At 39.1% G+C, this 23,370-nt stretch overlaps 1 protein-coding gene across 2 annotated transcripts in view; it reads right to left on the reverse strand.

Moving 5' to 3' along the window:
- Positions 1–9,714: 9,714 nt before the first annotated feature.
- LOC137502358 (ATP-binding cassette sub-family C member 5-like) overlaps positions 9,715–23,370 on the reverse strand; it is a 43,722-nt gene continuing 30,066 nt past the window's right edge. Inside the window, exons 4-6 of one of the 2 annotated variants that reach the window (XR_011018738.1) lie at positions 19,842–20,006; positions 11,296–11,452; positions 9,715–10,971 (exon numbers count right to left, since the gene is read on the reverse strand). Coding sequence is in view for 1 of the 2 variants with exons in the window: in XM_068229373.1 (XP_068085474.1) it covers positions 11,348–11,452; positions 19,842–20,006 (270 nt within the window). In the remaining variant the exon portion in view is untranslated. Of the gene's footprint in view, positions 11,453–19,841; positions 20,007–23,370 lie in introns of both variants that reach the window. The other variant, XM_068229373.1, reaches the window with a different exon arrangement.

Here is a 23,370-nt window from a genome sequence, read left to right on the forward strand (position 1 = left end):
CACCACCAGGTCCATTCTTAACAAGAAAACACTCAGGATGAACTACCTTAACAGAGCGAAAGCTTGATGAAATAGCTCTCTTGGAAAGAACTGACAAAATCCCTGTTGCGTCTTGCCGTACAAGTTGTGTCATTATCTTCTGTCCACGAAGCAACAAAACTGTTAAAAGCCAAACCGTACAAACTCACTGCTGCCCAACATTTAGAGGACCTGACAGTTTCACTAGGTTCAATATTGTTACTCTTTGCTTCAATCTGTTCATAATGGGTATGTTGACCCAGAACTTTTATTTTTTAGTGATGAGACAAGGCTGCACTTAAGTGGCTACATAAATAGTTGAAACAATCTCTGCTGGAGGAATGCAGAAAATCCCCACCAGCTGCATGCCCATCCACTTTACGATGTAAAGATAGGAGTTTGATACACAATAAGTGCTCGCAAATTTTCCATGAAACAATAAATGCTGACTGGTATATAGACCTCATTCTAAGGCCATTCTTTCAAGAGCTGTCAGAAGAAGAAAGGAGTAGAGGTTGCTTCGTGCAAGATAATGCAAGGCACACACTGCTGATTGGTCTATGGAGATAATACAGGAAATTTTCAAAGATCATATGGTTAATTATCCTGCTAGATCTCCCGATTTAAATCCCTGCGATTATTACCTGTGGGGGATGCTGAAGGGAGAAGTGTACATGAACAATGTGCAGAGATTTGCCAAATGTCTGCAAACCTGTTTACGAGGTGTCAGGCATGTTTGACAGCTAAGGGACAACATTTTGAACATCAAATGTAATGCCAGGTAGGTTTTAGACTGAGTTTCACTAGAAATAGCTTTCTGTAAATGTGAATTGCTGTGATGTAGTGGGAAGGAAAGGCACATGTTATACCGGCTAGAGACCAGACGTCACTGTACCAGCCATGCCGTGCTCTGAGTGGTGCTGTAACCAAAGCTAACAGAGACCCTATATTATAAGTATTTTGCTTGCTTTCTTAGTGTGAAATCCTTGTGTAATATACAGTATTTCTTTCCTGTGATATGGTTTTATTTACAGAATATGCTGTATATTTCTGTTGATATTTTAGCCTGCCTGGTGACCATGTTCCTTAGGTGTCAAGCCTCTGTTTAACACCGTGGTTAGCCGGTTCAAGAAACGTTGGTGGAAAAAGTTTTCAGTCAGAATATTGTCCAGCAGGGTAGAAGAGGTGGTGGTATAAAATTTGTAATCACTAGATTGTGTGTCAAAACCCTCGATTAAATCCCAAACCTCTTCGCAGTGTTCATATGAAGTAAGGGCATATGCCGCTGTTGATAGAGATTTGGCGGTCAGATGGAGACATTAAGCCCTGCTCATATCCCTTGGTGCTGTTCGACAGGAGTAGCCCATGTGCTGGCACTGAGTTTCACCCTCTCCCTTCCTAATATTATATATCATGTTACTCATTTCATCCTGCCTCTGATGAGATTGACGTCGGAAATGTCATCTGGTCTTAAAAATTTGCTGCAAAATTAATCTCTCTTCATATTGGACATTTTTGCAGTATTTTAGTGTTTTAAGTGTTATATTTCGTGTTTTGACAGACTAAAAACTTATTTTGTCTTTTGGATCAGTCTATAATAGATCAGCACAGCTGTGCACATCAGTTGATGATTGTGTTAACTTGTATCACAAAACTTTCATTCTGTTGTGGTTATGGATTGATTCTGCCCAATTTGGCATGCAAGCCATCTCGTGAATCATTGCAGGAAAGGAGATTAAAAATTTGTGCGATCATCAAGATAAACAAACTTGGTTTTGTCTGTACACTTAAATTTTTCCCTAATAGTTTGTTTCTATCTCAGACTAGGTATACAAAAGTATAAAGTAGGTTTAGTTTTTGTCTGTCACATCATTTCAAGAAAATGGCTAAAGAGAATTTCTCAAAACTTGATATTAAAGTTCAAGGATAGCCAGCCAGGTTGTGCACTAGGCTGTACAGGGTATCCGAGAAGTCCCTGTACCCCTAGTTTCATACGTTTCATATTATTATGTTATATTATGGCATGGACAATTGAGTTTGTATAATTGGGGAATTCAATAGTTTTATTGGTATTGGTATACCTGCTGCTAGCGTTGTCAGTCTCATTTCAGTTGTTAAGTCTTGGCAGACGTAAGTGGACACAGCTACATTGTTCAGGAGCGATTAGTGGCGTGTGTGTGGGTGCACAAACGAGCACATACGGGGCAAACAATGACAATGATAATGAGTGCATTTAGAGATCGCTTTGGCAAACCCCCACCTCGTAAAGCTACTCTGCTTGATTGGGAGAAACGTGCGTTTGCCTCAGGCAGTGTCAAAGACAGGCCGCGTAGTGGACGTAAGAAGATGCGGGAAGAAACGTGTGCTATCGTTGCTCAATCAATTGAGCAGTCACCATTGAAGTCCATTTGCAAAAGAGCAGCTGAACTCAAAGTACTGCGGTCAACACTGCACGACCACATTAAGAGAGATTTGAACATGAAAGGATTTAGGCCGATGCATGTGAATGAATTATCTGACAATGACATGGAGCAACGAGTTGTAGCCTTCAGTGCTTTGTTGGCACAATTCCGAACTACTGTGTGTCGCTCGAGTGTTATTTTCTGATGAATGTGCGATATATCGCAGTTCACATAGGAGGAATGTAGTTTTCTGGTCTAAGGAAAATCCTCATTATGTGCAAGAGTTGGAAAGAACCCCCCTCATGTTATGGTATGGGCCGGGATATCATCACGTCACTTGTGCAGACCGTATTTTTTGATGGGTTTTATACCTGCCAACCCTTCAGATTTACCCGGAAACTTTCCGTTTTTTAACTCTTCTGATTTTCCGATTTATTTTTCATTCTTCCTATTTTTGAACAATATAACCTCCAGTACAGTCAATACTCTTCCGCTAGGATAAAGGATAAATTCTTGTGTGCTTCACAACATTTTCAAGCGTTTTGATTTGATGCATTATTTTGTGAGTGTATCATCCGTCGCCTCAGTGTATCGTGTTTCATGCTCGCTACAGCAGCGTGCGTGCTTTATGGCTGGGGATTTGGGACGGCAATAGTCCTACAAGCGAGAGAGGCTAGCGAGCGCTAGTGACACGGTTAATTGAGACGAAAGAATGAGTTTCATATTGTGTGGTGTGCGCTCTATTAACATTGTTTCTGTGCGTAATTTTGTTGGACTTGTGTACCATGTGTTTTTTATAGCGGTTCTATGCTTTTCCCCGTGTCAAAGTCGTATGTTAATGATGTATGAGACATACCGATCTATTTTGTATGTGGTAGTTTTGCGTATTTCAGTGCATTTTTGTTTATTCTTACTTCATAATTTTAATGAGTTGAATGTATTTCAGGGAGTTGTATCGGTGACAGTTTCTGGTATTTTCTCTTCACGTTATGGCCATGAAAACACAACAAAAGTTATCTCCAAGTGTTCAGAAATACCTATAAAATTAAATTTCTGTTCATTTTACAGTCTAATAAAGGAAACTACCGTATTTACACGAATAATCCCCGCACCCTAACTTTAGGTAGGCTTATTTTGAAAAAATGCCAACATTGATGCAAAAAAAAAAAAAAAGAAGCATCCCAATTTTGTGCCTCAAATTTTTTAAAAAATGTGCGGGTATTATTCGCGTAAATACGGTATTATGCGAATCACTTCGGGAGATAAATTTTATTTTGAGTTATCGAAATTTCGAGATATACAAAATACCGTTTTTGAGCATTTATAGCACATAATTGAATCATGTATCTACGGGCTTTTACTGAATGCATTATGTTTAACGGTACTTAAAAATATACAAAGAAACCATTTTATGGCATCATTTTAATTATTACACTTATTATAGTAACTTTTTAGAAGATAAGACACAGTACATACAGTTGTGAAACAAGAAACATAGCTCCATTAACATGGTTGGAAAAAAAAAATCCGTTAGTCTCTCCTGTTTGTTGCGGTTAAACTTTCCTCCCTTCACGTTGAAACTTCTCGTCAATACACGCAGCTGAGTTTCATAAATGGAGTTTGTCATCCGCGACTTCTGGGGTTGCTTTCATACGTGACCAGTAATTAATTGACACCTGAGAAGCGGCGAGGATTTGCCGATCACTAGAAATTCGGCTTTTTCGGTTGCCGTCATATTAGTTTCCAGCTTCACTGGAACCCTTTCTTTACTTGTTAACTGTTCCTCACAAACCACGAATGCCGTATTGCACAGTTAATTTTGCACAAAATTTGAGTTGCAGAGTATTTTTTGCCTCAAGGGAGGAAATGTTTGCTTCGAGAAATTGAGAAATTAGTGTAACCGAATTTCGAGAATAGAGAAATAAATACACTTCAAGAATAGGACAAACGGCCGAAAAATCTAAGTTAGTTCGAGATACTGAAAATTTGAGTAATAGGGGTTAGAGATATCGAGGTTCGACTGTTTTATTATTCGTATGTATGTGTCATAAATGAGTGATTAGGTAAATTTTCTTGTAACCATTTAAATGTTTTTTTCATTTAAGATTTTAAATTGAATGGTCAATTCACATTAACTGTAGGTATGTATGCTTTTTATCCTGTCCTTTTTTCACTTAGACCGTAGCACAAGATATGTGATGAAATCCAAGAATTAAAAAATCTTCCTATTTTTGATTTGTAGAAGTTGGCAGCTATGGGTATGTGAATGAAAAATCTTATTTGCGTATGTTACAATCTTGGTTAATACCTCAGCTTCAAGACAAGGGAATCATGGGTCATGTGTGGTTACAGCAGGATGGGGCTCCAGCACATTTTGCTATTCAGGTGCGCGAGTTCCTTTTCAAGGCCGCTGGATTGGCCGTAGCTCACCAACATCTCCAGCCCCGTTGAAATGGCCACCACGAAGCCCGGACCTTACCACGCCAGACAACTCATTATGGGGAATAATCAAGTCCCATGTAGCTTCAACAGGACTAATGAAGAATTGCGCCAAAGTGTGGAGAAAGCCTTTCGTTCCATAACTCCTGAGATGCTCCGCAAGATGTTAATGAGGACTTGGAGATGGATAGAACTCTGATGTGTAAGGCATGATGGTGCACGTACAGATTCCCTGGATTCATAGTTTTTATATGTAAGGACTCCACTATAATACGAAACGTATGAAACTAGGGGTACGGGGACTTCTCGGACATCCTGTACATCATGCGATTAATATCAGTGGCGTAGAAATGTTACGGGGGCCAAAACGGAATGTCAAATTTCTCCATTTATATTAGCTACATTGAAAAACTGTAAATAATAAGATGTTCAAGATATAATATTTTATGGTTCTTGTGTTTTTACTGAATGAGGAAAAATAATGAAGAAAATGGCGATTATTGTATTTTTCATAAAGATCCTATTATTTCTAGAAGTGTCCGCCTCCGAAGTGTAATGGTTAACACTATTAGCTACCATCCTCAGAGGCCTGGGTTTGATTTCTAGTGCTGCTACAGATTTAAGAATGGCAAGATGGCTAGTATGTGGTTAAAATGGTACATGCAGCTCGCCTCCATTGGGGGTGTGCCCGAAAAGAGCTGCACCGCCTCGAGACAAGTACTTCATCTCCAAGTATCGGTTCTATAATAATACATAGGTTATTTTTTAAGGTCTGTTCTTCAGTAAAAAACAAAACTAGTAAAGATATTGTCAAACTATTTTTTTTATTTCACTCCTTGCACCTTAAGCTATTTTTGTACCTCCTTGTTTAAAAATTTGTCCTAGTTTCTACTAACTTGTTCATGCCCGTGTTATGGAACTTGGCCGCCTGTGAAGACAACCAATCTTCAACTGATTTTTTTCACTTCTTCATCGGTGTCAAACCACTGACCAGTGAGAAACCCCTTCAGGTAGCAGAACAGGTGGTGATCACTCTGTGCAAGATCTGGGCTGTATGGTGAGTGGTCCATTTTTCTTCCATCCAGAAGATCTGATTAACCCCTTAAGCGAGGAGCTCGCTACACACCGGCTCGCTCCCAGGTGGGGAGCGATTTCTCTGATTGAAGAAAATATTTAATTACTTGATTGAAAACAATAATAAACTAAAATGAACTATTAAAGGGCCCTACGAGAAATAATTACTTGAATATAATGTATTGAATTCTTGAAAAATCCTTTTATTTTGATTTTTCAATACTTTGTGCAAGAACGTAATAAGTGCTTTCATCCTGTGATATCGAGATTGCTTCTTCCTTATAGTAAAGCTCTGGTTTTCATTTATACAGTAACTATTACCCGAATATTTTAGGCAGTTTACTAACAATCTCTGCCTGGAAATGTTTCCGTATATGTAAATTGTAGATTACAAAGTTTATCTATGTACTTAAACGATTTACATTGGAATAAATTATAATATGCATGAAATTTTCTGTTATGTTGTTTAGTGCTTTTGAGAGATCAAGTTTATATAGCCTACCTACAATTCATAACGGACACACACGGACTATATTACACTACAATTCAGGTAATAGTTACAATATTTAGTCTTTACAGTGTTGTCTCTTACAGCTGTTCATTATGATACACGCGGAAGCAGATCATGTTATATAACCTGTCTCGGCTTCGCATAATTTATATGATTCCATTCGTATATGGTATGTAAACTTACCACCATAGGCACCCTTTCCATACCAAGAGGTTCTCATCAATTGGCCCGTTGCCATCAGTGTTATAAGCTTCTTAAAATTTTCCTACCAGGTGGTCAAATACTGGATTTATCTTATGTATTTTGGGAGGGATTTGTCCATTATTCACCTCATTGTCAGAGATATGTAAAAAGTTGTGGAGGAAAATCTTATAAAATAACAATAATAATAATAATAATAATAATGTTATTGGCTTTGCATCCCACTAACTACTTTTACGGTTTTCAGAGACTCTGAGGTGCCGGAATTTAGTCCCGAAGGAGTTCTTTCGCATGCCAGTAAATTTACTGACAAAAAGCTGACGTATTTGAGCACCTTCAAATACCATCGGTCTGAGCCAGAATCGAACCTGCCAAGTTGGGGTCAGACAGCTGGCCAGCGCCTCAACCGCCTGGGTCACTCAGCCCGGCAAGAAAAAATCTCTTCTGTGTCATCAGCTCATAGGAAATAGACGTAGTGAAAAACAGATTGCGAGATATATAGCGTCACTGAGCTCGATAGCTGCAGTCGCTTAAGTGCGGCCAGTATCCAGTATTCGGGAGATAGTAGGTTTGAACCCCACTATCGGCAGCCCTGAAGATGGTTTTCCGTGGTTTCCCATTTTCACACCAGGCAAATGCTGGGGCTGTACCTTAATTACGGCCACGGCCACTTCCTTCCCACTCCTAGCCCTTTCCTGTCCCATCGTCGCCATTAGACCTATGTGTCGGTGCGACGTTAAGCAACTAGCAAAAAAAATATATATTTAGTGTCCTAATTTAGGTTTCTGTACAATCCCCTGTGGCAACAGTATGGCCATAGGAAGCTTTATTTGTTCGGACCCGGTTTGATCTCGACTCTTTCGTTTCATCTTACTAAGCTGGGTTTTATGTGCAATTTTCTGCTGGGCATCTTTTGTCTGTTCAGCTATGTTCTGGCATATCTCGTCATAAAAAGTTATTGAATTATTTTGCTCGGTTTTGTTTTCTTAAAAACTCTCCCTTTACATCACGATGGAATTTTGGATCAAAGCGAACTTTGTCCATTTTCAGTATAAGTTGACGAACTTGCACTGGTTGGATTGTAATCAGCATTATCATTATCACTGTCATAATTGCTACTTGAACTGGAATCTAACAGTGTTGTCTCTTTCGCGACTACTGAACATTCGCATCAGGTGGGCCCGAACCCTGTACATTTGAGCCTGAAGTACTTATTCTAGGTAAGTTCCTGTCACGAATTCCCCTTCAGCAGAACTTACTTCACTAAGATCACTATTCTCCCCACTAAATTCCAACATTTCGTTTATCATGACCCGTAAATCATCTTCCTCTAACAGTGGGGGCCAGTAAAATTCATTTTAGACATTTTAGCGGGGAAAATGTAAGAAAAAGGATCGAGTAGAACCCTGGTCTCTGCAGTTTGGATGGAAATCATGAAGTGTGCCTGTATTACGGATACGTACGATAATAAATGTTGTGTAACTTGCGGTAAACACACACTCCAGTTGTGAATGAAGAACCCGAGACTGGGGATAATAAATCAGGTCACAGTTCTCAAATGTCATCAAGGAGGTCTGTTCAGTATCATAATCTCTAGAAATCCCTTTCACAGCAATATTATTACATCCAAGGGACGATTAGGCGATGAGCTAAAGCTTCAGCGCGAAGCTATTGGGCCTTAGGTCGTTCTTGCTCTGACGTAAGCTGTGTTCTTTATGATGCAACTTGAGGATGACACATTGGTACTGGGAGAACATACAGTATTTGAAAAAAAGGAACATCAGAGGACAGACTCATTCAGAATACGTTGCTGGAAAAGAAATAAATTTCTGCAGGCAGGCAACCGAGAAAAAAATATAATTTGAATCGGCGGATATATCCGCAATACCCACCAAGCAAGTGACTTGTAGCCGCGGATCTCACCGCATCGCCCACCGAACGGGTTAACTCTTGAGTTTGAGCAGCAAAATGAGCTTGTGCATTGTCATGCAGCAACAAAACTCCAGATGACAGTAGGCCACTTCTCTTATTCTTTATGGCGCAACAAAGGTGCATAAAGTTCATGCAGTATGAAGCTCCATTTACTGTTCTCTTTTGCAGCATAAATTCAACTTAACAGAACACCATGCCTATCCCAAAACAGTTATCTTGCATGTTGGAATTGTTCGTTTGGCTTTAGAATTCCTGTGTCGTCATTCCATTGACTGCTGCTTTATTTCTGGAGTCATGAGATGTCCATGTTTCGTCCCCTGTGACATTGTGGTCCAAAAGTTAACCTCCTTCCTCACTATATTGGGTCAGAAATTTCAAAGCACTAGCCATCCTGCTGTATGTGATTTTTTGTTTTCCTCAGAAAGCAGCTTGGAAACGTATTGCGAACAGTTTTCTCAACTGCAAGTTTTTGGGAATTACGTTATACAGCACTGACCTTGACATTTGTGGAAATTCCTGTGGTAAAGTGGATATCGTGAATAGCTGGTCTTCACGAATTTTTGTGTCAAATGCGCATACCAAATCGTTGATGCAGAATGTCTGCCTGATCGCGGTTCATCGTGAACATTGTACTGCCCGTCCTTGAACTACCATACCCATTTATGCCCTCTGCTGTAATCCATTGCATTGGGGCCATACACCTCAAGTATCGGGCAGTCAGTGTCTGCCGCTAACATGTTTCTTGCTGTTAAAAAAGAATCGCAGACCATCTTGCAGTCGACGAGCTGTTCATTTGTCTTAACATTTTAGCCTCACAGTTTAAAGAACAAACCATGATGCCACGACTGAAAATGGAGTCTGCTTTTGTGCAAGGCATGCCGGAGGCTGGTGCACATGCACGTTTCTACAGGCACATGAAATTTGCATAGCTAGCCAGTTAGGCCTTAATTAAAAGATGACCTTTGTACATACTAAACGTAGAAAATGCTATTTCCAACAATTTTTTTTCTATATTTTTACGGTACGAGCGAAGACGGGAGATATTAACAAATGTAGATTTTTGTCGAAGTCCATCAACAGTGAGCATTGCTGATGAGGAAATCTTCAATAACCTGTCAGTATAAAGAAAGCAAAAGCTACTATGTATGTATATCATATTTTATTACAAGAATTGGATATTTTATACAAGAAGGCACAGCTATATTACAAATTATTTTATTACAAGAACTTATTATTCACTTTGACTTATAAGGGGAGGCTCCTTGTAAGTTTTAAAGGTAAAATATTCTTTAAGATATTTTAATAGGTTACTGCTCACTTGTGAAATAGCTCAGTTCATAAACCAGAAAGCTTTTTATCTATTTAATGAACAGAATGAAGCCTTGTTTCATTCTGGTAGCTGGGACACAGTGGCCATCATTCCATGCATTCACTATTAATAGATTTATTTAAGAGTGTTACTGTAGTGTCTATACTTGTTCGTGTATTTGGTAAAGCATCAATTGTGCTGCAGGCGAGAGGTATCGGTCTGGTATTTGTTCAGTTATGTCCGATGCTTTGATTCGAAACCAGTATTCTGTATCAACAAATCCCATCCACACATTGGTAAGCACCTGCGCTGTGGTGTTTGGCAATGTGGTACGCTCTATTCAAATGCAGAAATATGTTGTAAGACAAACGCTCTATTTCTGAGCCAGAAAAATTAACCAGACATGACTAAATCATTGACCTTGCCAAGAATCAAACCTCGGACACACTGAACCAAAGGCCATTACACTGAGCATTCAGTCAAGAAGCTGGACATATATTTCATTACACTGAACTGAAATTTCTTAAATGGTTTTCTTGATTGGCTTAATTGATCCCAATTGTGGGGAAAACTTCCTGATCCACACAGGTTGAATACTAGCCTATCACAGATTGCCTCAGGTTTGATTTCCTGCTGGGCTGCAGTTTTTAACTTCAAATAGTTAATTCCTCTGGCTTGAAGAGAGGAGCCAGACTTGGTTTGTGGTTGTCTTAACACACTTTCCTTCATCTATATACAATACACTACACTGCCAACCACCACAGAAACAATAGTGAATACATCCCTCTGCATAAGATTGGCATCGGGAAGGGCATGCAGCAGTAAAACTGAGTAAATCCACATCAAGTGAAGAATATTATAAATTGGGAAAAAGGCCAAGAAGAAGAAGCTGAAGAAGAAGAATCCCGGTCCACACAAATGGCTCTCTCGGGATCAGTGATAGTGTCTGCCTCCAAATCCCAAGATTGTTGGTTCAAACCTGGCAGAGGTGTGTCTACTTTTCTTCTGCTTCAAAATTAATTCGGCACTCCATGTTGTATGATGTTGGAATGTAAAAGATCTCTGCTGACACATTTGGCGTTAACCTGCAAAAATTAAATCTCTGCCATAGATTGCTCAAGAGAGATCTGGTTTCCTCTGCCATCTGGTAGAGTAAAACGGAATGTCAAAACTAACATCTAGGCAGCCTAGAAGGCATCTGTAGTTGTTTGAAGGTAGCTGTTTGATAGATTAATACTGTAGTTTGTCAAGAAGGCTCTAAATGAGAAAATATACTTAAGGTATCTCAATACATCCTCACATGGATGAAGAGAAATGACAAAAACATGAGAGGAGAAAGAAATCTTGAGGAATGTTAGTGCATCTTGTCAGAACCTGCTCTCTGCAAACACTCAAGTCAACAATATTACCTGTGAAGAAAATGTTAATTCAATGATATCTTCTCTTGCTTCTCTTCACTCTTCATAGAGATGTTTCGAACAAATTGTTTGTGCTGGCAGTAAGCATCTTTGAAAATCTGGATTTGGAATTCTTAAAGAGTTGCTGAGGAGTACCATATTCCAGTAACTGTAACATGCAAGAAATTATTATATTCATTTTCTTGTTTGTCACAAATCTTAGCATTAATGTTGAGGAAAATAAATTCAATATACATGAATGAATTTCAAGGCCTCATCTTTGGTAGACTGAATATAGAGTTAACTCCCAGTTATTCGGGTTACTGAATGGGAGATCATGCACAAAGAATCGAGAAACATGGCTAATCCAATACAATGAAAAATATATTGGTAACATAAGAGGGGTATTTGAAAACCTAGCAAGAAAGAGTTTATTTTGAAAAATAATGGTTTCTTTGTTAGCTTGTGGGAGGAGTTTATAACATTTCCCCACAACACGACTTATTTTCCTTGTTGTCAGAATACGTAACAATGAAGGCAGATATTGCAGGGAGGCCGGTGAGAGGTGACAATACGGACAGGCGAGCAGTGAGCTAAACAATAGCGCCGGTGTACTGTTGAGGTTTGCAATGAGGAAGCTCCTAGAAGAAGATGGAAGCTGATTAACAGTGGAGAAGGTGCACAGAATGATCTAGAAGTAGAAACTACTAAAATCTTCTGTGGACCTACTGTACATAAAGAATGAAACTAGAAAACGTCGGTCTGTTATGATTCAGTCATCTGTCAATTGCAAGAGAGTTGAGAGATATTCAAGAGTCCTGTGTGCCTGCAAGTACTGTAGTGAATCAAAAGTCTTGATTACGTGGGTGTTGCGAGCTGTGGAATGAACTGTTCTCAAATGAGGGTGTGCTTTGAAAGGTCTCTTGGAGAGCAGGAGCACCGGAGTGTTGTGTGATCGGCCGAGTGAATGTAATTGGTGAATTAGAAAACTGAAATATGGGTGAACTTGTTGAAAACTGTAAATTATAGTTGAATAAATTTAGCCAATAGTAAAATGCACTACTTCTCTGAGTAGTGTTTTATAGTTTCAAGGACCCTGATAAGCGATAACCCATCATGACATTACTGTAGTAGTAGTAGTAGTAGTAGTAGTAGTAGTGATGATGATTATTGGCCATGCTGTTAGAGGCTCATGGCTGCGAGATTGTATTCAGGAGAGAGAGAGGTTTCAAACCCCACTGTCAGCAGCCCAGAAGATGGTTTTCCGTGGTTTCCCATTTTCACCCCAGGCAACTGCTGGGACTGTACCTTAAGACCAGGGCCGCTGCCTTCCCACTCCTAGATTTCTTGTCACATCACCATAAAACCTATCAGTGTGACGTAAAGCAACTTGTAAAAAGAATGAGGGAATTGGTCATGCAGTTAGGGTTGCATAACTGTGAGCTTGCATTAGGATAATAGGTTCGAGCCCCTCTGTCAGCAGCCCTGAAGATAGTTTTCTGTGGTTTCCCATTTTTACACCAGGAAAATGCTGGGGCTGTACGTTTAAGCCATGGTCGCTTCCTTCCCACTCCTAGCCCTTTTCTATCCTATTGTCACCATAAGACCTATCTATGTTGGTGCGATGTAAAGAAAAATGATATAAAACAAATTATGATTTTTACATCCCAATAACTACTTTTATGGTTTTTGGAGATGCTAAGGTGCCAGAATTGTGTACTGCAGGAATTCTTTTACATCTACCAGCACAACGCTGGACCTTCAAATACCACCGGAGTGAGACGGGAACGAACCTGCGAACTTTAACACAAAAGACCAGCGTTCTTTTGTTTGAGCTACTCAGCCCGGCAATTGTAATCTAACTCCTGTTCGCTCATATACTACTTAAGCAACGAGTCACAACACTGCAACATGGTGCTGTTCACAGTGCAGATATTATCACTATCCCCTTCCTTGAATTTTTCTATAACTTCCAATTGTCTTAATTTTAAAACAGTTACCTCATATTTATTTAATGTATTTTTTTTTAAGGTTGTATGAATAACACTCAAATTGGATAACTCCACATGCAAATAATCGGGAGTTTACTGCATAGTCTATATATATAAAATAAGAGTTTTGTCTGTACATTGCTCAGAATTTAAAAAGAATGGTATTTCTGTATCGGTCATGTCCACAGTAACAAGGAAATGAACTGTTTAATTTTCTGTAATTTCTGTCTGTCTGTCTGTCTGTATGTACACGCATCACGAGAAAACGGTTGAAGATAATTTAATGAAAATTAGTATGTAAAGTTGGGGAATAATTCGCTACAATCTAGGCCATAAATAATTTTATTCACTCTGAGAGAAATGGTAGTTTATGGGAAGGCCTAAAATTTAATTCTTGAATATTTATTAGTGCTCCTATCGATAAATACTACATAACTAAATTTGTATAGTATTAAATTTCCAATTGTTTATGTTTATCATAGCCGGTACGGTAAAAATGTATAAGAGGTATTCATGAATTTGGATGTTTGTTGTCAAGTCCATATCAGCACTGAGTCACAAGAAAATGGGTGAACAGAATTTGATGAAAATCGGTATGTAAAGTCAGGGAATAAGGAACTACAGTTTACGCTGTAAGTAATTTTATTCACCCTGGTTAAAATGGTAGTTTAGAGGAAGGTGCCTAAAATTTAATTTTTAATCACCTATGTTATTGGTCCTATCGAAAAGTACTACATAACAAAAGTTAGAGAATACAATTTCCGATCATTTACACCTTATTCAGTTTTAACGTACCGACTATGATAAGTTTGGTGGTGACGGTGATGTCCTAATATCACGGAGTCTGAAGAAAAATAAATGTTAAGGCCTACAATGTAGAATACTCATACTACTGATCAACAATAACGTTACATTGACCATTGTTTGTTATGATGTGCTTTGTCTTTTCTGCTGCCACTCATCTCCAATAGATGGGATTACTGCTACGTACCGATTATAACAGCCTGCCTTAATATTGACTGAAAGTAGCTGGGGAGTTGGAAAACTTCTTTTTTTAGCATGCCGTTCGTCTGGTTCATAAATTTTCTGATACTATTGGTACGTAAACACACTGGTTCATCATAGCATTCCAGCTATTCAATCCCTACTCTGAGGCACTGATAGGAATGAGCAGTGTGCACATTTAATGGAATAACGGCAGAGGAGTGTCCACAGCTGTCTGCGGCCTGGTCATTCCAGCTTTGGAACTTTGAATGGTTAATTATTTTAATATCATTATTAACAAATGTATCACAAATGGGAAATATCCCGGTGGCAACAGGTCACTTTCAGTAGTATAATAAGTAAAGTTAACATAATTACCCAAAAACAAACAAAAACAAACAAGGGTACAACAGGCATTTCCATGGAAAGAAAATATTACAAGAAATACTACTAGTTTAACATTCTAAATCCAGCATCATCATATACAAATTCACACACAACTTAAGAATTTCCAGTGCTTAACAATGTGGCTTACAATACTATCGGCTGAGCTTACTACTAGCTTAACATTATAAGTGATAATAAAGTGAAGTTAAACCATAATTACCCTTCAACAACAAGATTGGCAGCGTAGTACTGTTCGTTAAAAGCAAGAAAATGTGCGAGTTTTCATTTGATTGAGTATTTTATATGATAACATTGCATTGAATCGTGACAATCCTACTGACGTCTTTGTAATGACCTTTGCTGACTTCAGTTGGGAAAACCACAAAGACAGTCTTCCGTAACGAAGCACGGGTAAATCAGCTAGTACAATTATAAAATTAACTATACAAAGAAAAATGACTCTGTAATTGGCAACATTGTAAGTCAGCAGAAGAAAAATAACATAATTTACCAACTAGAATGAGTAAAATTCATATTTTTAAAATGTTAATTACATTTTATTACATAGAGTAAAATTCGTTATAGGGACTGTAAATTAATTAAACCCTTAGGCCATATGGTCCATGTGGAACCTAAGGCCTATCAAAGCCCAGCCAGGTGAAATGTCATATGGCTTTCAGTGCCGGGAGTGTCCGAGGACATGTTCGGTTTGCCAGGTGCAGATCTTTTGATTTAACACCCGTAGGCAACCTGCGAGTTGTCCCAGCCAGGTGGCCTGCAGATATTCAAGCATGGTCAGTACAATAATTTCCTCGGGCATATTTCTTGTATTTTTGCTCAGGATTGCTGTCGCTCATACTGCAGCCCCTTGGTTAGTCTTGTGAGGCTGAGTGAACCCTATTCCAATCCTCAGACCAGGATTAAAATCCTTGGATGAGTAAGGAAAAAAGGATACAAACGTTGAAAGCTAGAAAGGCAGTTGGGATTGATAAGATTTCTGGAGATATATTAACACGTTGGGTGCCACGTGCCGCCATATGGCGTCACGGTGGTCTTCAAATTTGAGATGGCGTAACGCCATATGGTGGCACACCGTTCTTGAAATCAGAGTTGGCGTGATGCCATATGGCGGCACAGTTGAGTTTCAGGCGATGCGCCGTAGATAATCAGCTGTGACATCTATGCGTGTAAAATTGGTACTACGTGAAGGGCGAACTTCAGGGTCTATTCCAGCTACCCCATGTATTTTTACTGTATGCCACCATATGGCGCCACAGTATTCTTCCGAAGCCACTGAGTAGCCTGTGGTCGTTGTCACAGGTGAAAGTGCGCCAGGCATTGTTTATTCCTCGTTTACGTACGTATTATCACTCAGTTTATATAGTTGTGCAAAAATATAAAAAAATGGAAGATATTGGTAATAATCTTACGAGGGAACACATACATGTGTTACACTCGGATTCGGTTGAAATTTGGTAGGAATATTCGTGGGAGACAGTAGAATGCTAAGGTGAAAACTGCATGTACCCAGCACAAGTTTAAACGCCAAAATTGAACAAATAAATAGTCATAAAATTAGAAGTGCCGCGGGAGTATCGGGGTGTGGCGGAGAGGTAGGGAGGAGCGAAGCAGCGGACGTGAACCAACCGGGCTGCGTCGAGCTGCGCCAGCAGCCAGGTAGCGTAAGGTTAGCACGTTCCCCTTAACTTCCCGATCAGATGTGCAAAACGTAAATATGAAAACAGCACATGAAACAAGTGTACAAAGGATGATGTTTGAACAACGATGCCAATAAGGTTTGAAAAATTACGAGTAACAAGCACTCGGGCGTGCCGAGACGCATATTTTCAATGTTTAGAGTTATCAGAAAACTGTTATCAACAATATGTAATGTAATATAAGTACTTGTTTTGCATTTTACTAGGTTTTCATAAATATTGCGTTAATTTGAATTAGCAAATAAATATCTCGTATTTGAAATTCGTATTGCACATTCCATGTCAAAAAATTCTGTGACACCATATGGCGTCACGCTATATTTTATCTTTCCTAAAAATTGATGTGACAACATATGGCGTCACACATGACCATGGTATGGTGAGATAAAATTTACTTAGTACATCATATAAATATATCCCAAGATTATATAAACAGACTACAACGCGTACAATTGCTTTGGCACCAGCGGAATGCAATTCAAAAACAAGCCTGGCACCAGTGGAATAGTGTGCTACAATCGGCTCGGCACTCAACGTGTTAAAGGCTATGAGTTGATATATAGTGCCATATCTGAAATGCTTACTGGATTACTGTTTGCATGAAGGAGCGATAGAAAATGAAAGGAGAGTTGCAATATTAGCCCCAGTCAAACATAAAGTGGAAAATTACAAAAGGGAGGTCCAGCACTTTTTCTTATACTGTATATAAAGGATGTGAGCAAAGAACTGGAATCACAGATAATGCTATTTGTATATGATGAAATGTCAAGTTGTTTCACCAAAAGGAAAAGTCCTCTCAGTTTTACTGTGTTGATGGGTGATAGTACCTCATGGGGAATACTGAATGTACCTAGGTATTAATAAAGAACGAGCTTCATTGGGGTAATTATATTTATGAGGTTAAGAAAGGTTACATATCTCTTCACATGGTTATGGGAGTATTTAGAGATTGTAGTAAGGAAGTAAAGGAGGCATGTAGGTCTCCATTAAGTCCCAAATTGTATGGTTCTAGTGTGTGAGACCCACACCAGGGCTAGTTATATGAGAACAAAAAAAGATGCAAAGGAAAGCAGTATGACTTGTTCTGGGGATTTCCAACAAAGTAGTAGTGTTATGAAAATGTTGCAAACTTAGGGCTGGGAAGACTTGGGGGTAAGGAGACGAGATGCTCAACTATGTGGCATGTTTCGAACTGTCAATGAAGAGATAATGTGGAGTGAAATTAGTTGATAAATAAACTTGAGCGGAGCTTTTAAAAGTAGTAAAGATCATAATAGGAAAATAAAATTGGAAATCAAGAGGACAAATTGGGGCTAATATTAATTTATAGGAAGAGAAGTAAGGGATTGGAATAAATCATCAAAGGAAATGTTGGATAGATTTCAAAGTTCTTTGAAAATGATTAAGAAAATGCTAGGTAAACAATTGATAGGGAATCTGGCACCTGGGCAACAGCCCTAAATACAGATGATTGATTGATTGACTGAAGCCACAGGCCTACAGGTAAGAGTCAGTCATTAATCCTCTACCATAGGGTTAACATTATAAGGATATATTGGCATTAAAATTTTTTTTTTTAAATGCATCCACTCTCACCCTCAGAAATCAGATATCCTCATCCTGCCAGAAATACCCATGCTATACTGATGATAACTGAGAGAGCAGGTTAGCTCAGTGTATTGTGGCACAGCCAGTAATGATTAACGGCAAACAAGGCAGCTGACATAACACCAGTGACAGCGTATTGTACAACATCGCACTCCTAAGTGGACAGTGAGGAGTACTTCTTTAATACAGTAAAACCTGCCTTTAGCAGAACCTTTATGAACCGGAATATTGTCCGTATGGGCATATTTTACCGGTCCCATGAATGAAAAACCTACAACCTGTTTTCCAGTCATTGACTGGGTCAGGGATGGAATGAATGAACCACCATCTTAAGGCGAGGATAGGAATTGTGCTGGCTGCCGAAGCCTGTCGCACTCCTCTGGAGCAATGATTAATGATTGTCAGATGAAATGAAATTATATTGGAGAGTGTTGCGGGAATTAAAGATGACAGGGAAAACCGGAGTACCCGGAGAAAAACCTGCCCGGCCTCTGCTTTGTCCAGCACAAATCTCACATGGAGTGACCGGGATTTGAAGCACGAAACCCAGCAGTGAGAGGCCGACACACTGCCGCCTGAGTCACGGAGGTGGTCCCATGAATTGTGGTTTAATATTCATGCAAGTTTACCTGTATTTAGCAGAACGTGTCTGGTGTGGAAACGGAAGGAAATATTTCTATTTTAACAGAAAACTTATGCAACTTTTCTCTGCAACACTTTTCAGTACATGTCTATTCCGAATGGATCTAAGATGGTTGAGATATCAAGCTAGCATTCAGACAGGAAATGAACTCGGATCGTCGGGTTGTAAGGTGGCAACTCTCTCTGTAGATCATGACGGATATTCGGTGTCATTTGGAGATCCTTTACTGTAGGAATGTGGAAAGATAGAAATTTGAGACCGGAAACTTGAGGGCTTCCTTCATCACTATCAGCTGTAAAGGACATAGATTTTTGCTAGTGAAAAATGATGGAAAATTGTTCAACATTATTCGCTGCACCTGCATTTTAATTGAGAACCTTGCAACCAGGGATAGTTGTGTCCAGCGTACAATTCTGGAAGATGTAAATGACAGTACTGTCCAGTATTACTATTGGTGTTATTTCTGTAAAACATGTAATGTGTATTAAATAAGTGCATGTACTGTACTACTGTGCACTATGAGGAAGTTCTAAGCAAGAACAAATTTGTGTTAGTGGTGGTGAACTACTGTATATAAGTGTGTGATTAGTGTCATTATTGTATCTACTACCACACAAAATCATATAAATCTACAGCTTGATTATCTAAGAGAGGTATGTACTTATGCTGTTTACTTTATTTTTAACCACCTTTATGAACCGGAATACTGTATACAGCCGAAAAATATTTCGGTCACTTGGGTTTCCACTGAGGACAGGTTTTACTTTATAAGATATAACATTTCAGTAATTATTCGAAGAGTAGACATAGGTTTTAACATGAGTGGTTTGATACTTCTCAATAACATTAATTCATAAAAATCAAAGTGTGTGACCTGATAGAATCTGATAATTTTCTTTCAAGAATGAAACATATCTTGCTTAACAGTTACAGGAGTCTTCTAATTCATTAAGGGCATTTAAATACTTTTCTCGCCAGGCATAGGGCTAGGTAAATTTAGGTCTTTGTTACACAAATACATTGCATGCAGATTTCAGTAGTATTGTATATTAAGTTCAAATAAGATACAGTATTGGCTTTTACTTTGTCAGAACACTTATGGGAACGCTCAACTTGCCCTGTCAACTCTGACTTCACTACTGATTTTGATAATAAATATTACCCAGAGATTTAAAAAATGTAAAGATCCAATCTCGGTTGGCAAAAATTGTTTTCTGATTGTTATACCTCTCCATCCTTCATGACTGCAACACCGTGACAATCCAATACTGTTAATACACTGTGTGTGACAACCAAGACTGTGCTGGTTGGGAATAGCCTCTTCACCATGGCATGTATCTTATTCTGAGTGCCAGTGTCATTACAAGAGTAGGGCTCCTCCAAAACTAACACCTGTAAACACAAAAATTTTGATTATAGGATAGCAGCATTTTTATTTAATCTCATATAGAGGAATCACACTCTTATCACAAGTGGCAAAAATACTAGAAAGAATATTAGAGAGGAGAATGAGAAGGAAGGTAGGAAAGTTGCAAGAGGAACAGTATGGCTTCACAAGTAGAAAATCTGCAGTAGACCCAATCTTCAATATGAGACAACTAATGGAAAAGAATTGGGAATATGGAAAGGATCTGGTCATGACATTTATAGATTTAATAGAGGTATACAATAGTGTTCAAGGGAGGTGGTTTGGAAAACCATTCTCAAAAAATGACTGGGTACATAAACTATAGAAATGGTGCAAGCAATGTACACCAACTGCATCAGCAGCATACAGACTCTAGTTGGAAAGATATAATGGTTTAGAAATGAAACAGGGGAGTGTGCTGTCACCTCTTTGTTTCTAATGGTTGTGGATGAAATTGTAAAAGGAGACAAATGAAGCATATAGGAATAGGAAGATGGTTATTACTATTTGCAGACAATATTGTAATCTGGGGAACGAACAGCAAAGAAGTACAAGAACAACTGGAGGTACTGAATGGAAAAAACTGAAAAGTTTGGTATAAAAATAACCACAGAGAAAAGCAACACCATGGTGATATCAAAAGGAGAAATTCTACCAGAGTGTAAGAAACCTTGTCTAGAATAAGGGCATGTAAAGAGAAAATGTATTACGCATTCATATTAACCTATGCGGCTGAGACCTGGACATTGACAAGTAGGGAGGAGAGTAGAATTCAAGCCAGTGAAATGAAATACCTAAGAAATATGATAGGAAACACAAGGAAAGACAGACTAAAAAATGAAGATGTGAGAAAGGAGAACAAATAACAGAACTGATAGCAGAAAACTAAGATGTTTTGGACATGTAAAGAGGATAGAGGAGAAAAGAATAGCAAAACACATGATGGAGATGAAATTCGAGGGAAAGAGAGCGTGAGGGAGATCTAGAGCAAGGTGGATCGATTCAATAAAGAGGAGTGCAAGAAGAAGAAACCTGGATTGAGACAAAATGATGGAATAGGACTGGTGGAAGGAGAGAGAGAGATATCCCGACCTGGCAGGGGATGGATAAGGGAAAATGAGGATGATGAAGTCTCATGGACATGTACAGTTTAGAGAAGTGCATAATAATCTGAATAATAAGGTGAACATGAAAACTGCAATAGTATTTCCATACTTGCAAATGGTAGAGCACATAATCCAAAAATATTGCAATGAGAATTGTAATCATGAGTTTGGAGAATATTTGTCATGTAGTTAGAGGAGTATTCCTTTTCTGCCCACCCCCTGTGGGTGTGGGACGCAGATGAAGAATACACCCACGGTATCCCCTGCCTGACATAAGAGGCGACCAAAAGGGGCGACGAAGGGATGATTGTATTAGAACCATGAAACTACTTGTGATTAGTACCATCACGCGGGGAACACTATGGGTCGCCTTTACTTGCAAGTAGTACCACTATGTTAGGTACACAATAGGTTTGTTATAAGCAGCAATGGAAGGTGAGTCTGCATGGGTTTTCCATTATCTGTGTTTGGTACCATTGTGAGAAACACCACGGGTCTGGGCGTTGCCTATGATTAGTCCCACTATATGAGTGACGCCGTGGGTCTGCATTGCCTGTGATTAGTATCCACTATATGAGGAACACCACGGGAATACCTGCGCCCGTGATAAGTACACCTAGGTAAGGAACACCATGGGTTTGCATTGCCTATGAGTGGCACCATTATGGGAGAAACATCAAAGTTCTGCGTTACCTATGCAAAGTACAATTTTTGTGATTAGTACCATAATGTGTGGAACCTGTAAGTCTACACTACTTTTGATCAACACTGCAATATGACAAATACCATGGTTCTACTTCACTAGTGATAAGTACCATTATGAGGGCCGTTGACCTGGATTTTGGACCCCTTTAGACAACAAGCTTCCTCGATTCAGGATTGTGCTTTAGAAGCAGTTCCTTGGTCAGTAATGCTATTGTTTATGGTAGTTTCTGGGTCGGATCCACTGATTGTTTTAAATTCATATCCATCCATCCATTCATTCTTCATCATCATCACATTTTTATTCTGGTCAGTGGATGATTTTGAACTTTTAAATTGTCGTTATATTTTGTCTCGTTTCATACAATTAGGGGCCGATGACCTAGATGTTAGGCCCTTTAAACAACAAGCATCATCATCATCATCATCATCATCATCATCCTTTTCTGCCCAGTTTAATTTCTTGTCCAATTGTATGGAACACTGGCTCCTTTTCCTGAGCAGCAGTTTTGTCCCACAATGGCAAATGATTAGTAGTAACAATGAAAAGTTATGACATATTTAATTTTTAAGCTGTTGAATCTGTTGGGTATATCAATATGGCAGGTAAAATTGAAAATGTCCACATGCCCTGGAAATCATTTAGTTGCTTCTATTTCATTTCTGAGACCAGTCTAATAGTATGTCACATTTTACTAAATAGTTTAGTTTCTCCTGGTTCATGGTGTGGGTCACTGTAGTCACGTACTAGTTCTTGAAACACGGGGAACAGCTGAGTGGTCTAGTGGTTATGATCGTTGCCCTCCATATGCGCAGAAGGCTTGGACTATACAGTCTGAGAGGTCAATAAATTGTCGGAGCGGAGACACTCGCTTGAATTATGTGTAAGTAAGGTAGCGTCCTATTTGAATAAATTTACCAAGCTCACTCAGAACGTTTCAAGCCAAGCCTTGGACCTATGGGAGAGAAGGAGTTCCACTTCTATTTGACAGGTCAGGTACTACTTGGAAACAACTTGGTGAATGAAATGGAATTAGATGAAGTGCTATTAATATTAATGGGACTTATGGAAGGAAAAGAAAAGTAGAACTGGCTGAATCGCCATTTCTGGATGTGTTTAGGAGTTAAAGATGTTCAGGTAAGGGGAGATAATGAGGAAGAGGTAGGAGATTATAACATGTTCTTAACAGATGTTAAAAGTGGAAAGGCAACGTGTTCGGTGTGATGGTTTATTAAGAAAACCATAGTATGTACTGCACTGTATCACTGAAACAACCTCTCTCAAAACCCGAACTGTCTTCCATTCTTTTTCTACCGCTTTTCCCCACACCTGTGGGGTCGCAGGTGTAAACTGTGTAGCACGTGGATTTGGCCCTGTTTTACGGCCGGATGCCCTTCCTGACGCCAAAGCTATGTGGAGGGATGTTATCATTATTGCATATTTTTGTGGTGGTTGGTAGTGTAGTGTGTTGTCTGAATATGAAGAGGAAAGTGTTGGGACAAACACACAGTCCCCAGGCCAGAAGAATTAATGAAAGGC

This window comes from Anabrus simplex, chromosome 1, assembly GCF_040414725.1.
Source record: "Anabrus simplex isolate iqAnaSimp1 chromosome 1, ASM4041472v1, whole genome shotgun sequence".
Lineage (NCBI taxonomy): Eukaryota > Metazoa > Arthropoda > Insecta > Orthoptera > Tettigoniidae > Anabrus > Anabrus simplex.